At 43.6% G+C, this 13448-nt stretch overlaps 2 protein-coding genes across 2 annotated transcripts in view; both read right to left on the bottom strand.

The window, feature by feature from the left end:
- Window positions 1-787, bottom strand: part of LOC125727210 (stonustoxin subunit beta-like) — a 2616-nt gene extending 1829 nt beyond the window's left edge. The window contains exons 1-2 of the mRNA XM_049003973.1: window positions 662-787; window positions 67-551 (exon numbers count right to left, since the gene is read on the bottom strand). Coding sequence (XP_048859930.1) covers window positions 67-551; window positions 662-683 — 507 coding nt within the window. The 5' untranslated portion in view covers window positions 684-787. The remainder of the gene's footprint in view (window positions 1-66; window positions 552-661) is intronic.
- The window catches only part of LOC125727221 (stonustoxin subunit beta-like), a 51235-nt gene extending 50159 nt beyond the window's left edge, over window positions 1-1076 (bottom strand). The window contains exon 1 of the mRNA XM_049003992.1: window positions 1047-1076. The gene's annotated coding sequence lies outside the window, so the exon portion shown is untranslated. The remainder of the gene's footprint in view (window positions 1-1046) is intronic.
- Between the last annotated feature and the right edge of the window lie 12372 nt (window positions 1077-13448).

The raw sequence follows: 13448 nt of genomic DNA, 5'->3' as shown, positions 1-13448 counted from the left end.
TGATTCCTCCAGCACACAGTGAGCTATCCCAGCATGCATAGGGACATGGGGGAGTTTTTTATAAACCCAAAACCCTGGACAGAGGGGTTCAGTGAATGAGGAGGTGAAGCTGTACAGGGGGGTCAGTCCATCAGAGGAGACTCTGTAGAAGGACAGAGCACCAGCCCCCCAGTCCAGATACACTCCTACTCTGCGGGAGCCTGAGGGCTTTATGGGTATGACAGTGTGTTTCTTATTGTGCCGGACAGAGTAACTGTAAGTATCACAGTACAGACACTTGTTATTGGCTCCAAGCCCACAGTCATAACTCCCTCCTTTCCTCCTGATTCCTTTATAAGTGACTCCTATCCAGGCTCCATTTCCACTCCACTCAGCCTCCCAGTAACAGCGGCCAGTCAGACTCTCTCTGCACAGAACTTGGCTCCAGCAGTCAAATCTCTCTGGATGATCAGGATATGGCTGCTCTGCCCCCCCTGTCGCCTTCCTGTTCCCCCCTGACAGAGACAGGCGGCTGTTTGCTGTGTTGGGGTCCAGCGTCAGCTGGCAGGAGTCTGTAGGCAGGAGGAAGAGCGATTGATCCCATGACGAAGCCCAGCATCTCCATCATTATCACTGTCACACCTCACACACTCACTCACACAGAACTCGCTCCAATACACACATTTTATTCCCAATATACTCATGTAGCCGCCCGAGTCTGCGGCGCTCCGGCTGCCCCCTGCGCTGTGAGACACGCCGCGCTGAGAGACTCGCTGGGGCCGAACTGCACTTTAGCCTGCGCTCTATTATTCTGTACGATACATAAAATATAAAAAGTCAAATATATGAATTACCTCAGGAAATGTTGGTCGCCCGCGCGACGCCGGTGGGAAGACGTGCCAAAATGACACGGGTGTTAAACTAATAGGCTTAATTACAGGTAAATAAAATTACAAACAGCATTCATCAAACATATTAACCATAAAAGTACACAACAAAGATTACCACTAAAAGTGAGTTTGTCTTTAGGTCACAATATGAACTTTTAATCCACTTTGGACACACACCTCTCTCCAGCAGCGCGCCGACGCGACGCTGCGAACGCGGACGCATCTAGGCTGGTTCTCCGCAGCACTCGCGTATTACACCGCGTATGCGTACATGGAAACGTTCATATTTCTCTGGTCAAGCTGTGTACTTTACACATGCGCACGTGTCCTATTTAAGTATTAGTAGTAATTCTGATATTCCCTGCACACGTACCACAGCCGCGAGGTCTGTGTATGTTTCCCTACGTTTTACAAATTCAGAGCGGCAGTTCACGGGGCTGCCAACTTTGATCAACTGGCTGGCGTGAGATTTTCAATTTGGGACAAGTCTGCACACATATGCATACGCATTTATATGTATGTAACAGTTTTATTACCTTGCAAATTGGCTGTAGGGTTTGCAAACTACCCCAATCCTCATCAAAATCATCTATGTTGGCGTTTAAAGACAAATTTGGAGTGCGGCAGGCGGTCGTCCGCGGAGGAGTAAAATGCATCATAAACGTCTACACAAACACGTCCGCTTATACGCGCGCGGAGAGGTACCAGTCTGGCCGCCACGTGTTTTCTGTGTTGATTCCGGCTTCGTCTGTGCACTTACATGAGGATAACAAGACGCATGCGCGACGTGCAGTGCCACCAGAAATTGGCGTGGCAGTATGGTCACGTTTTGTCACGGAACATTGTCTTTACTAACGGTACAGATAGTATTAAAGCAGCATCTGATTTTTTTAGGAATGAGTGTCCAGAAGAGCTGTATATTTTCACAGACAAGAAAAAAATATTCCGATCACTATTGTGTCCTTCTTTGTACAGCGTCTTCAAAATTTAATGGCAGTATAAGTTTCTAAGAAAGCAGTGTCATGCGTACAAGGTACAATGAAATACTAACCTGAAATTCTTACTTACCTACTTTCATAAGCAGCATTATTTTTCATGCAGTTCCATCCATCCATCGATTTTTCTGTCACTTATCTAATATCCATCCATCCATCCATTTTCCAAACCGCTAATCCTATTGGGTCGCGGGGGGTCCGGAGCCTATCCCGGAAGCAATGGGCACGAGGCAGGGAACAACCCAGGACGGGGGGCCAGCCCATCACAGGGCACACTCACATGCACACCTACTGAATGGGCAATTTAGTAACTCCAATTAGCTTCAGCATGTCTTTGGACTGGGGGGGGGGAAACCGGAGTACCCAGAGGAAACCCCACGACGACATGGGGAGAACATGCAAACTCCACACACATGTGACCCAGGCGGAGACTCGAACCCAGGTCCCAGTGGTGTGAGGCAACAGTGCTAACCACTTCACCACCATGCCATCCTTAATTTTTAATTAAGAATTAAAAATGAGTTTATTGGGTCCTAATTTGGTACTAAACACCTGTTTTGTTTTATAGAGAGTCCACCCCACAGCCTGCCAGACACATTCAGTAAACTGATTATGTTATTAATGATCGTATTGTGCTAATTTTGCTCAGTAAGCAATGTGCAAAATTAACTAATGTGCAAAGCTAATTAATGTCTATCATTATTTGAGATTGTTATGTTTATTACTTATTGCTGCTCACAATGATCCGCCTGATATTTTGACCAAGCAATGGACACAAATAAAATAGTGAGTTTAATATTGATTCTACAACAGCTATTAATAAAAGTGAGTTTGTCTTTAGATCACAATATGAACGTCTTTTAATCCACTTTGGACACACACCTCTCTCCAGCAGCGCGCCAACGCGACGCTCCCAACGTGGATGCATCTAGGCTGGTATATAATGTAGTATATATTATATATAATCTCTCAGGTTATATATAATATATAATCTCTGGGTCTGCCCCCAGGCCTCCTCCCCGTTGGACATGCCTTGAAACACCTCCCCAGGGCGCCGTCCAAGAGGTATCCTAGAACCATCAACTGACTCCTTTCAATGCGGAGAAGCAGCGACTCTACTTTGATCCCGGATGTCTGAGCTCCTCACCCTCTCTAAGGCTGAGCCCAGACACCCTGCTGAGGAAACTCATTTCTGCTGCTTGTACAGTATTCACAATCTCATTTATTCGGTCATCACCCAGAGCTCATAACCATAAGTGAGGGTAGGAACGTAGATCAACTGGTAAATTAAAAGCTTCACCTTCCAGCTCAGTTCCCTCTTTTTCCAAATTGCTGCACCGTGAACAAACCCCCGAGATCAAAGTCAAAGCCAAATTGAACTTTATTGTCATTTCCACCATATATAAGTATACAGAGAGATGAAATGGCGAAGCTCAGGGCCCACAGTGTAAGCATAAACTTAGTCCAATATAGAGATCAAGACAAGACAATGTGCAAAGGACTTACAGGACGCTGCAACTGAGGAAGAGGAGTAGATTGTGCAATATACAGTAATGTGCAATACTGGACAATGTGCAATATTGTTAGAACTATATTAAATATATGATGTTTTTTCTGCAGTCAGTTAGACCTGAATTCACCATCATGTACGCTGTAACAGCCTGAGTTCACAGTGTAAACAGTGTATGATAATAGTAATAACAGCAGTAACACGTCTAACATTTATAACAGCTGGAAATAGGAATAGAAGCAGAATAATGGGGCAGACAGAGAATAATGGGGATTCTTATTATTGCCCCCATGTCAGAGTGACAAAGTGTTAAATGCAGTGCAGTGCTTAAGGGTCAGTCTGCGGCCTTTAGTTGTGGGTTACGGGGGGGTTGAGGTAGTGAGGAGGCAGAGTGAGGGATCCTGGGAGGCAGCATGGTGTTGAGGAGCCTGACAGCCTGGGGGTAAAAACTGCCACGCAGCCTGGCAGACCCGGCTCTGATGCTGCAGTATCTTCTCTCAGGTGGCTGGAGTGTGGAATGACCATGTGAGGGATGTGATGGGTCCTGCACAATGCTGCAGGCCTTGCGGACACTGCGTTTGCAAAAAGCGGCTTGTAGGGAAGGGAGAGGCATCCCATAATGTTCTCTGCTGTCTTCACTACTCTCTGCAGGCACTTGTGGTCAGATTTGTTGCAGCTGCCACACCAGATGGTGATGCAGTTAGTCAGAACACTGCCGATGGTGCCTCTATAGAACATGGTGAGGATGGGAGGGGAAGGTTTGCTCATTTCAGCTGCCTCAGGAAGTTTAGTCTTTGCTGGGCTTTCTTGAATAAGGAGCTGGTGTTATTTGTCCATGTAAATTCCTCAGTTATGTCCACACCGAGGAACTTGGTTCTCCTTACAATCTCCACAGCAGTACCGTTGATGCTGAGTGGGGTGTGGGCAGGACGTGTCCTTCTGAAGTCCACAATCATCTCTTTTGCCTTGTCAGCGTTGACAGATAGATTGTAGTCTCTGCACCTTGTGGACAGACTTTCCACCTCTTCTCTGTATGCTGATTCATCTTCTCTGTTTATCAGTCCCACCACAGTTGTATCATCCACAAACTTGATGATGATGGTGTTGAACGTGTTGCAGCCCATACGTACTGACTGGGGCGTCTCTGTCAGGAAATCCAAGATCCAGCTGCAGAGAGTGGTGTTCAAGCTTAACCCCCTCAGTTTTTGAGGGACATGTTGAAGGTAGAGCTGAAGTCTATGAATAACATCCTGACATCTATGACTCTCTTACCCAGATGTGTCAGGGAAAGGTGACGGGCAGAGGCTACGGTGTCCTCAGTAGACCTGTTGGACCGGTATGCAGATCAGAGAGGGTCTAGAGAGGTGGGAAGATTAGTCTTTATGTATTACTGCCATGACCAGCCTTTCCAAGCACTTCATGATGATTGACATGAGTGCTACTGGGCAGTAGTCATTCAGGCCTGTCACTGATGGCTTCTACAGCACTGGGATGATGGCGGTTAATTTGAAGCATGCTGGGACAGACCACTGGCTTAAAGAGGTGCATTCTGTGAGGACCCCAGCCATGTGGTCAGTGCATTCTCTCAGCACTCAGCCAAGTATGTTGTCAGCTCCTGCTGCCTTGCGTGGGTTGACTCTGGATAGAGTACTTCTCACATCAGCTGTGGTCAGACAAAGTAGCTTCTCACTTGGGGGGTGGGGGGGGTGTCGGCTTATTCTGTACAAAACAGTTGTTTAGCTCATCTGGAAGGGAGACATCACCGCCATTGATGTGTAGGATGGGCTCGTAGATCGTGATTGGCTGAATTCCCTGCCATATACGGCGTGTGTCTTTGGTGCATTTAAAGTGTACATTGATCGTCTGTGCATGTGCCTGATTGGCTATCCTCATAGCTCGGGACAGGTTGTCTGTGGGCGTCCTGAGGGCAGCCTTGTCTTTAGATCTGAAAGCTGCATTTCTGATTCTTAGCTATGTGAGCACTTCCCTCATCATCCAGGGCCTTTGGTCGGCTCTCGTGGTCATCGATCACAGAGTTTATATACTCCTCCAGGTTGATGGCGTCACCATTTATAGCAGCCTCCTTAAAAATGTCCCAGTCAGTAGATCCAAAGCAGCCTTGGAGAGCTGAGACGGCACCAGCTGGCCACACTCTTACTGACTGGTTTGTTGTGCTTCAGCAGGGATTTATACACAGGAACCATGATCACAGTGACATGGTCTGAGTAGCCGAGGTGGGGGGGGCTTGTAGGCCTCACAAACGTTTGTGTAAACATTGTCCAGACAGATTCTCCCTCTAGCTGGGATGTTCATATATTGGAAGAATTTGGGGAAAACTGGCTTCAGATTTGCCTGATTGAAGTCTCCAGCAATGATGAAAAAAGCAATTTTTTTAATTAAATATTTTTTTTTTTTTTTTTAAAGCAATTTATTGCTGCACACATCTCAGTTAAACCAACTGGGACGTCACAAAGTTCACGATCCACATCAGTTATTCCCGTGATGTTTGAGAAGAAATCAAAAATTTTGGATCAAGACTCCTGACATACAAATTATTAAAGAACTCAGTGCAGAATTCGGCTATTTTCTTGATGTCATCTGCAGCATTTCCATAAATCCTCACCCACATAATGCAGTTGTTCCTGACTTGCTGACTTTCCAGCCTAAAGAAATAGGCTGAGTTCTGCTCACCTTGTTCAAGCCATTTTTGCCACAATCTAACAAAGGCTCCTTCTGCCTTATGTTTATATATAATCATACAATTTATTCTGTAAGGCAGCTCCTACATTATTTTCTGTATCAGTAAGACGAATGACTGGTTTGCAGGTTAAAGCAGTAAATCTCATTTATAATTTTCTTTTCTTCATCTCTTCCGATTCGAGCCAAGTCACTACTAAACCTTCTGACAAATTTTGCTACATCATGTTATTATTGCAATACTTTTTTCTGTATTGGGTCTGTTCCAGTGTAAGTCAGTTAATTATTCTATATTTAAAATAGCTACTTTATTTCTCAAGATTGAACTGTTTAATATCCAGTTTGAAGATATTTTATATCCAGTAGACGATGACAAAGATTGCATGTTCTCCCCATGTCGTTGTGGGGTTTCCTCTGGGTACTCCAGTTTGCCCCCACAGTCCAAAGACATGCTGAGGCTAATTAGAGTTGCTAAATTGCCCATAGGTGTGCATGTGTGAGTGAATGGTGTGTGAGTGTGCCCTGCGATGGGCTGGCCCCCCATCCTGGGTTGTTCCCTGCCTCGTGCCCATCACTTCTGGGATAGGCTCCGGACCCCCCGCGACCCAAGCGGTTTGGAAAATGGATGGATAGATGGATAGACGATGACAATATGGATATATGGATGTCAATGGCTCGGTGGTCAGAAAATGGTGAAGCTATAATGTTTGTTTAAATATTTCCTAATTCATTAGAAATAAGCCAAAAATCAGTCTGTGACTGATTTGAAAAGGTCCAACACATTTGGTTGGAAAATCTCTTGTTTAATCTCTTCCATCATTTTTTCTTTTTTCAGAGCCTGTCATCATGACTATGTATAGTTATTGCCGTCACTGGATGATAAATCCAGACAGTAGTAAATCTGCATATAGTTCACACTACACAGGTAAACAAAACAAGTCGGCTTGCAGCTCTAATCAAACAGTGTATGATAGAGTGCCATCTTGACTCCCTCCTCCTTCTACATTTAATGCCACAACCACATGCTCACAAGTGAGACTGGAAACGAAGGAACCGACCAAGATGGTTTTCTCGCACTGCCCCCTGGTGGACATGACCTTCAATCCTCCAGATAGATGTAAACTACGCACGCAAGTGTAGTCGTGTCGTGTGAAGTCATGGCCCTAAAGCACAGACTTAGGAGATGTTCAGTGTCACAGCCAGATTGGGTAAGACTGCAGGTGCCGTCTTAGGACAATATTAATGAATCTGAAAAAAAGTACAGTCAGCGAATGCACAAAAAGGGCAAATGTGAGGGAAGGACTTCAGGGGGAACAAAGTGCATCAAAGCCCACAGCTACTCTCTCTCTCATCTGACTCCAGTTGTGTGTCACCTACACACTGGGTCAGACAATGTGTTTTATACATTAAACTGATCTTTACTGAATATCAAGCCTTTGGTTGGAAAATCTTTATTAATGACTGATTGTATTATCAGGATAAACCTTGATTTTTATGCGTTAAACTGAAATGGGGTCACATGAAAACTATGCAGCAGCCCTGATCAAACCAGCTACTCCTACCTGCCCTTTATCAGTGAGACTAGAGCACTTAGGGAAGGAGATGGAGCAGCCGCCTTATTTAATGGGTTTGAATTATTTTTACAAGTCAGGCACTACTTTCTGTCAGAAGGGTAATTATGAATCTGAATGAACAGAAATTACATGTGGAGTTCCTCAAGGGTCCGTTATTGGCAGTGGGCAGTGGTGGCTTAATGGTTGTTGGATTGAATCCCCGACCAGCAAGGCACCGCTGAGGGACCCTAAGCAAAACACTGCTCTCAGGGTGCTGAATTAGCTGCCCCTTGCTATGTCACGATGTCACATATGGGTTAAAAGCAGAGGACACATTTCGGTGTTGTACACTGTGTGCTGTGGTGTGTCAACACTGATCACCAATTAGAATTATAATCCTCACTGAGCCTCTTTGTTCAACATCTACATGCTTCCATTTGCTCAGATTACAGAACACTATAAAATCTCTGGAACACTTAAGGCCATGTTTTTAGTAATTAAAAAAAAATCACAACAAATAATAATCCATTGTTATGCATTATAATCATGGCTTTAAATATTTATCAAAAGGCATAACACATTATAGGCATGCTTATTATGCATAATGAATGATGTATGAAGCTCTCTTTAGTGCACTATAAATACCTTCATAATGCATTATAATGATCGGTATAAGCATTAAGGATGCTTTGTATTGCATTATGAAGGTATCTATAGTGCCTTATAGTTGAGTGTGTCATAAAGCATTCATAAAGCGTTATAATGGTGGATATAATGTGTTATGCTTTTTTATAAATATTTATAACTGTGTTTATAATGCTTTATGAGTGCAGTATAATTAAGCAATAACATAATGTATAAGAAGATACTCCGGTATATCATGGCTGTGATTCGGTCAAAGGCACAAGGCTATAGGCCACCACAAAAAAAAAATGGTTCTCATAACATCAGTGCAAGTGGGAGGGGCCATCGTGTCCAAACCATCCGCATATCTGGATAATTCAGTCAATCACCAATATAGTTTTGTCTAATATTTCCGGTGCCAGCAGTAAAACAACTAGCCAGCTTATTATCGGAGTAACTTTGCATTGTAAATGAAAACCATGCCACAGGTCTGATAAATAAAATATTATGGCACTAGAGTGGCGAAGAGATCATGAGGCAGATTGCAAAGTTCAGTTATTGGCATCTTTAATAGTGCGACTGTTAAAAGGACAGTTGGCAGCTTATAAAACTTATTCTGGAACAGAAAAGAATAAATCCAACAAAACGGAATACATATGTGTGATGCCCGGCCCGTCCGCTCCTCGTGTGTGCTACGCCCCCTGATTACCCACGTGTTCTTTCATGATTGTACCCAGCTGTGTCCGATTATTTTCAATCAGTCCTGTGTATTTCAGTCCGTGTCTTACCTGAGTCCTTTGTCTGTCATTGATGTTAGTTGGCGTTTCATGTCTCCTGCTCCCTGTTTATTTATTAAATTCCTGGTTTACCCCGACTTCCGCCTGCTTCCTGCCCGTTCGCCTCGCACGATCGCCGTTCCGTCCGGCTTTGAACGTGACAATATGAACCTTTACTGTCACTGTCACCTATGTTCATTTTCTAAACTGGTGGAAACACAGGCAGGTTCTGAAAAGGTATCAAGTGACAACCAGCCAGTATTGTGCATGAACGAGTTCAAAAGAACGCGTTCATTGAACACGTTCATATTTCAGTGAACTTTGAACTGAACGCAACTTATTAGTAAATCAAGAACTTGAACGTGAATTTTATGTGTGATGAACGGCGTAGACGTCGTTCACTGTTGGAATGCAATTAAACATCGGGATTTATTTTCACCTGATGAGTCGAGTGACAAGGTCGGCTCACACATTTAAACAGCATGTTGTGTTTAAGCCTGACTCTCGCTCAGTGCTTGTGTGCAGTGCATCTTGGGTAACGTAGTGTAAAGCCAAGGACAGTCGAATCTAATGTCTTTAGCTTCACACTACGTTTCCCATAATGCACACACACACTTCTCAAAGGGCACAGCCTTGGCAACGCATGAGCGCGAAGCGAACTGCTGCAGCAGTAACCATGGCAAGCGCAGAGGAGGAAAGCTCAACCACCAGTGGAGCTGGCACAGAAAACACGGATGATGCTGGCTGTAACTTTGACAATTTACGGGCATTTTACACACTGTTTCACAGAGACTCTGACGGTAAAAACCTAACCTTTCTGTGCAAGCTTTGTCCACCTGCGCTGAAAAAACAAGTTAGAACATCAATGACCTCATTTTCCAATTTGAAAAGACACGTTGAGTTGAAGCATTCGTCCAGCGTGAAAGCATATATGCAAGCCCTTCAAGGTCATAGAGGGAAGGGCAAAACCCCCAGCCAAAGTCCCCAAACGACTCAAGTCACACTGCCTGCTGCCTTCAGGGGTATAATCTCCCAGCAACAGGTAGACAGATTAATAATAGACTACATTGTTGGAGATTTACAGCCACTGAGTAAGGTTGAAAAACCCTCCTTCATAAAACTAGTAACTGGTTTGCAACCAAGCAGACATGTGCCCTCAAGAAGACAGGTGCAGGGACTAATGAATAAGGAATTCATTGAGGTTATCAGTAATTTAAAAGCTGAACTTGCTGAGCTTGACTTTGTATGCACAACAGCTGACTGCTGGTCAGCTGTCAACAAAGGATTCATGGGCATCACAATTCATTGGCTTGATAAAAATGATGTGTCACTCAGGAGCTCTGCAGCCCTTGCATGTCGTCGTGTCAGAGGGTCACACACATATGATGTCCTGGCTAAAGTGCTGACGGAAGTGTACAAGGAATTTAAAATTCAAAACAAAATTGTGTGCACAGTGACTGACAATGCTTCCAATTTCGTCAAAGCATTCAGCTGTTTTGGAGACAGTGTTGTTATTAGAGCAGCTGATGAGGTGACTGAAGGCAGTGACACAGGATCTACCCCTGCTGAGAGCTCCGATGATGAGGACGATGGTCTTGAGCCTGCACCTCTGTCAGAGTTAGAGGATCCCTGCCTCCCACCTCATAGAAGGTGCATGGCCCATACTTTAAATCTTGTTGCCACAGATGCAAAGAATGTAACGGATAGGCTGTACAACAAATTAGCGAGGCCTGTATTTTCCAAGGCATCTGCTCTGTTCTATGTTTCTCTCAATGCAGCGCCTGGCTCACATAGCCACCTTGACTCCCCAGACCAGCAATCTAACAGTGCCATTGGATGCCACTCCTGAGTATGACAGACTCCTTCTGCACACCATCTGTGATGAGTTTGGGCTTCGTCGATTCACTCCAGAGGAAATAGACTTCATCAACAAGTTTGTGAGTGTGATGGGTCCCTTGGCATGTGCTCTGAACATCCTTCAGGGGGAAAAAAACACATTCCTCGGCTACCTGGCTCCTACCATTGTGCAATTGAAAAATGATTTGGATGGTCTGTTGGATGAGAGTTCAAAGCCTACAGCTACACCAGGTCTGACGGCATGCCGCCCCCTCATCCAAACCTTTATTTTAACCCCCTGATGACCTAGAGGGGAAAAAGAGTGCTTCATCCTTTTTTAAGTTCAAGCAAAGCCCATCAGCTGTCAATAAGTCTGAGGTGGACATCTATCTGGACGCCCCAACCACTGACGAGTTTACTGAATACATGCTGCTGCCCAAACTGAAGAAGCTCTTCATCAAATATAACACAGCAATCCCATCAAGTGCTCCAGTGGAGAGACTCTTCAATACTGGTGGCCAGATATTTAGGCCCAGGAGAAACCGATTGGGAGATGCCAACTTTGAAAAGCAACTGCTGTTAAACGTGAACAAAAAACAGTTTGGACTGAAGCCGTAGGCATGGTCTGTGGAGTGTTCATTACTTACTACAACAATGGCTTCTGTATGTGAAAGTTTTTATTTTTAATAGTTCAGTGAGATGGTGCCACACACCTTCAAGAAGCGTGAGAGTTTTTTTTTTTTTTTTAAATAAAACTAAAGAGATATTTTGCTGAATAATAAATATTCTGTTCTGTCTAGTTTTCATTTGAGATGGATATGATGCCGATATGTGTTTACAGTACTTTTCTTTTCCTTCCCTTGTCTAGTATTGGGGCAAGAGATAAATAAACCATAAATAAGAATCATATTTTGTGTCCTTTGTCTATACATGTCCATATATGCAAGAATGTAGGTAGGTTATAGATGTATGTTAAAACAAAATAAATTTTGATTTAGACTATATATTGCACCTAAAAATAAAATGAACTGAACTTTGAACTAGTTCAAAAATTTAAATTGTGAGCTATGAATGTGAACAGTTCACTTTGAGCATGTATGAACTGAACTTTGAACTAGATCATGAAAAGTGTGAACTTGCACAACACTGCTCCATTCTGAGAGCACAGTGATATCCACAAGCATCACAAACCAGCCAATCACAGGTTGGAGAATTTAGCCAACTGGTCCTGTGTGTATATTAAATGTTTAATGTACATGACAATAAAACGTCATGCTTTTTAAAGCCATTTAAGGCGTTGTTTGTCAATTAAACCATTTTTAATGTTATGTAAGACCAAATTGGTTTAATTACTTCTAATCCTAATAATGTCCCACGGAAACCCAGTCTTAGAGCTGTCCAGAAAAAAAATATTTTGATGATATTTCAAGGAAATTACTTTGTAACGGTGCTTAATAGGAGGTGTGATGTCCTGGAGGCAAACCTCAAGTGCTTCTGTTCTTTCTACAAGAAACCACAAACATTTCAGGTATGTAGCCATTTGAAACATTGTTCAAAATTAAGTTCAGTTCACTCCACACAAGCAATAGCTTCCATTATTTCCAGTCCACATTTAATATTTCAGAATTAGGTTAAATGACTGATATTTTAAACTGTATTTGTCAAACACTGCGCCCACTAACAGGTGAATAATATTGATTACCTGGTAATAGTGGCACCTGCTAGTAGGTGGGACCTATTAGGCAGCAAATAAACAATGTGTAGGATATACTGGGATGCAGAAAAGTGGACAAGCCTAAAGATTTGAGTGACAAGGGCCAAGTTGTGATGGCTTGATGATTCGGTCACAGCATCTCCAAAACTGTAGGGAAATATGTGAACGGGTGACGGAGGCTCATTACATGTCAGATAGTACAGCAAACCTTCAGAGGTCTAGAGGAATCCACGCCCTGATGAGTCATGGCTATTTTGGCGGCAAAGGTGAGCCTGGGCCCCACCATGAACCTGCTGACCACTGCAGGACCATCTCACAAGAGCTGGGGGTTATGATCCAGCTCTCTAGCCATCACCAAATGGCCCATATCAAAGTCACTCCCATCCTTACACTTGCACATTGTTTCTGCTTCCAACACATCAGCTTCAAGGACAAAGCATCCACCTGCTGCCAAATATAACCCCCCCACAGTCAGAAGCCACTGTAACCAAATAATCAATGTTATTCGCTTCACATGTTATGGCTGATCAGTGTATAACCTCTGTATCTCAGTTACGTTTCAGACTGTTTTGCTACATTGTGCAGATTAATATACTGTGTTTATAATACATTTCAAAATTTCCCAAAATTCAGCACATTGTCAGTTTCACTGGCCAACACACTGATCATCGTAACATCATCAAGTTCTTTAGCCAAATTAGGTGTGCTGAGCAATGGGAAACCTGACACTGCAGTACAGTGAATCATGCAGCAGGACTGGGAAAATGTAAAAACACATTTTACCTCCAAGGGCCACTGTTCTCCCACCTTTTTTCATTAGTCTTACACGTCTGTAAACACATAAAATATGTTTGCACATATACTGTACTGATCC

This window comes from Brienomyrus brachyistius, unplaced genomic scaffold, assembly GCF_023856365.1.
Source record: "Brienomyrus brachyistius isolate T26 unplaced genomic scaffold, BBRACH_0.4 scaffold92, whole genome shotgun sequence".
Lineage (NCBI taxonomy): Eukaryota > Metazoa > Chordata > Actinopteri > Osteoglossiformes > Mormyridae > Brienomyrus > Brienomyrus brachyistius.
Note: the sequence above shows the minus strand (reverse complement) of the source record. Positions and strands in the feature narration are given on the sequence as shown.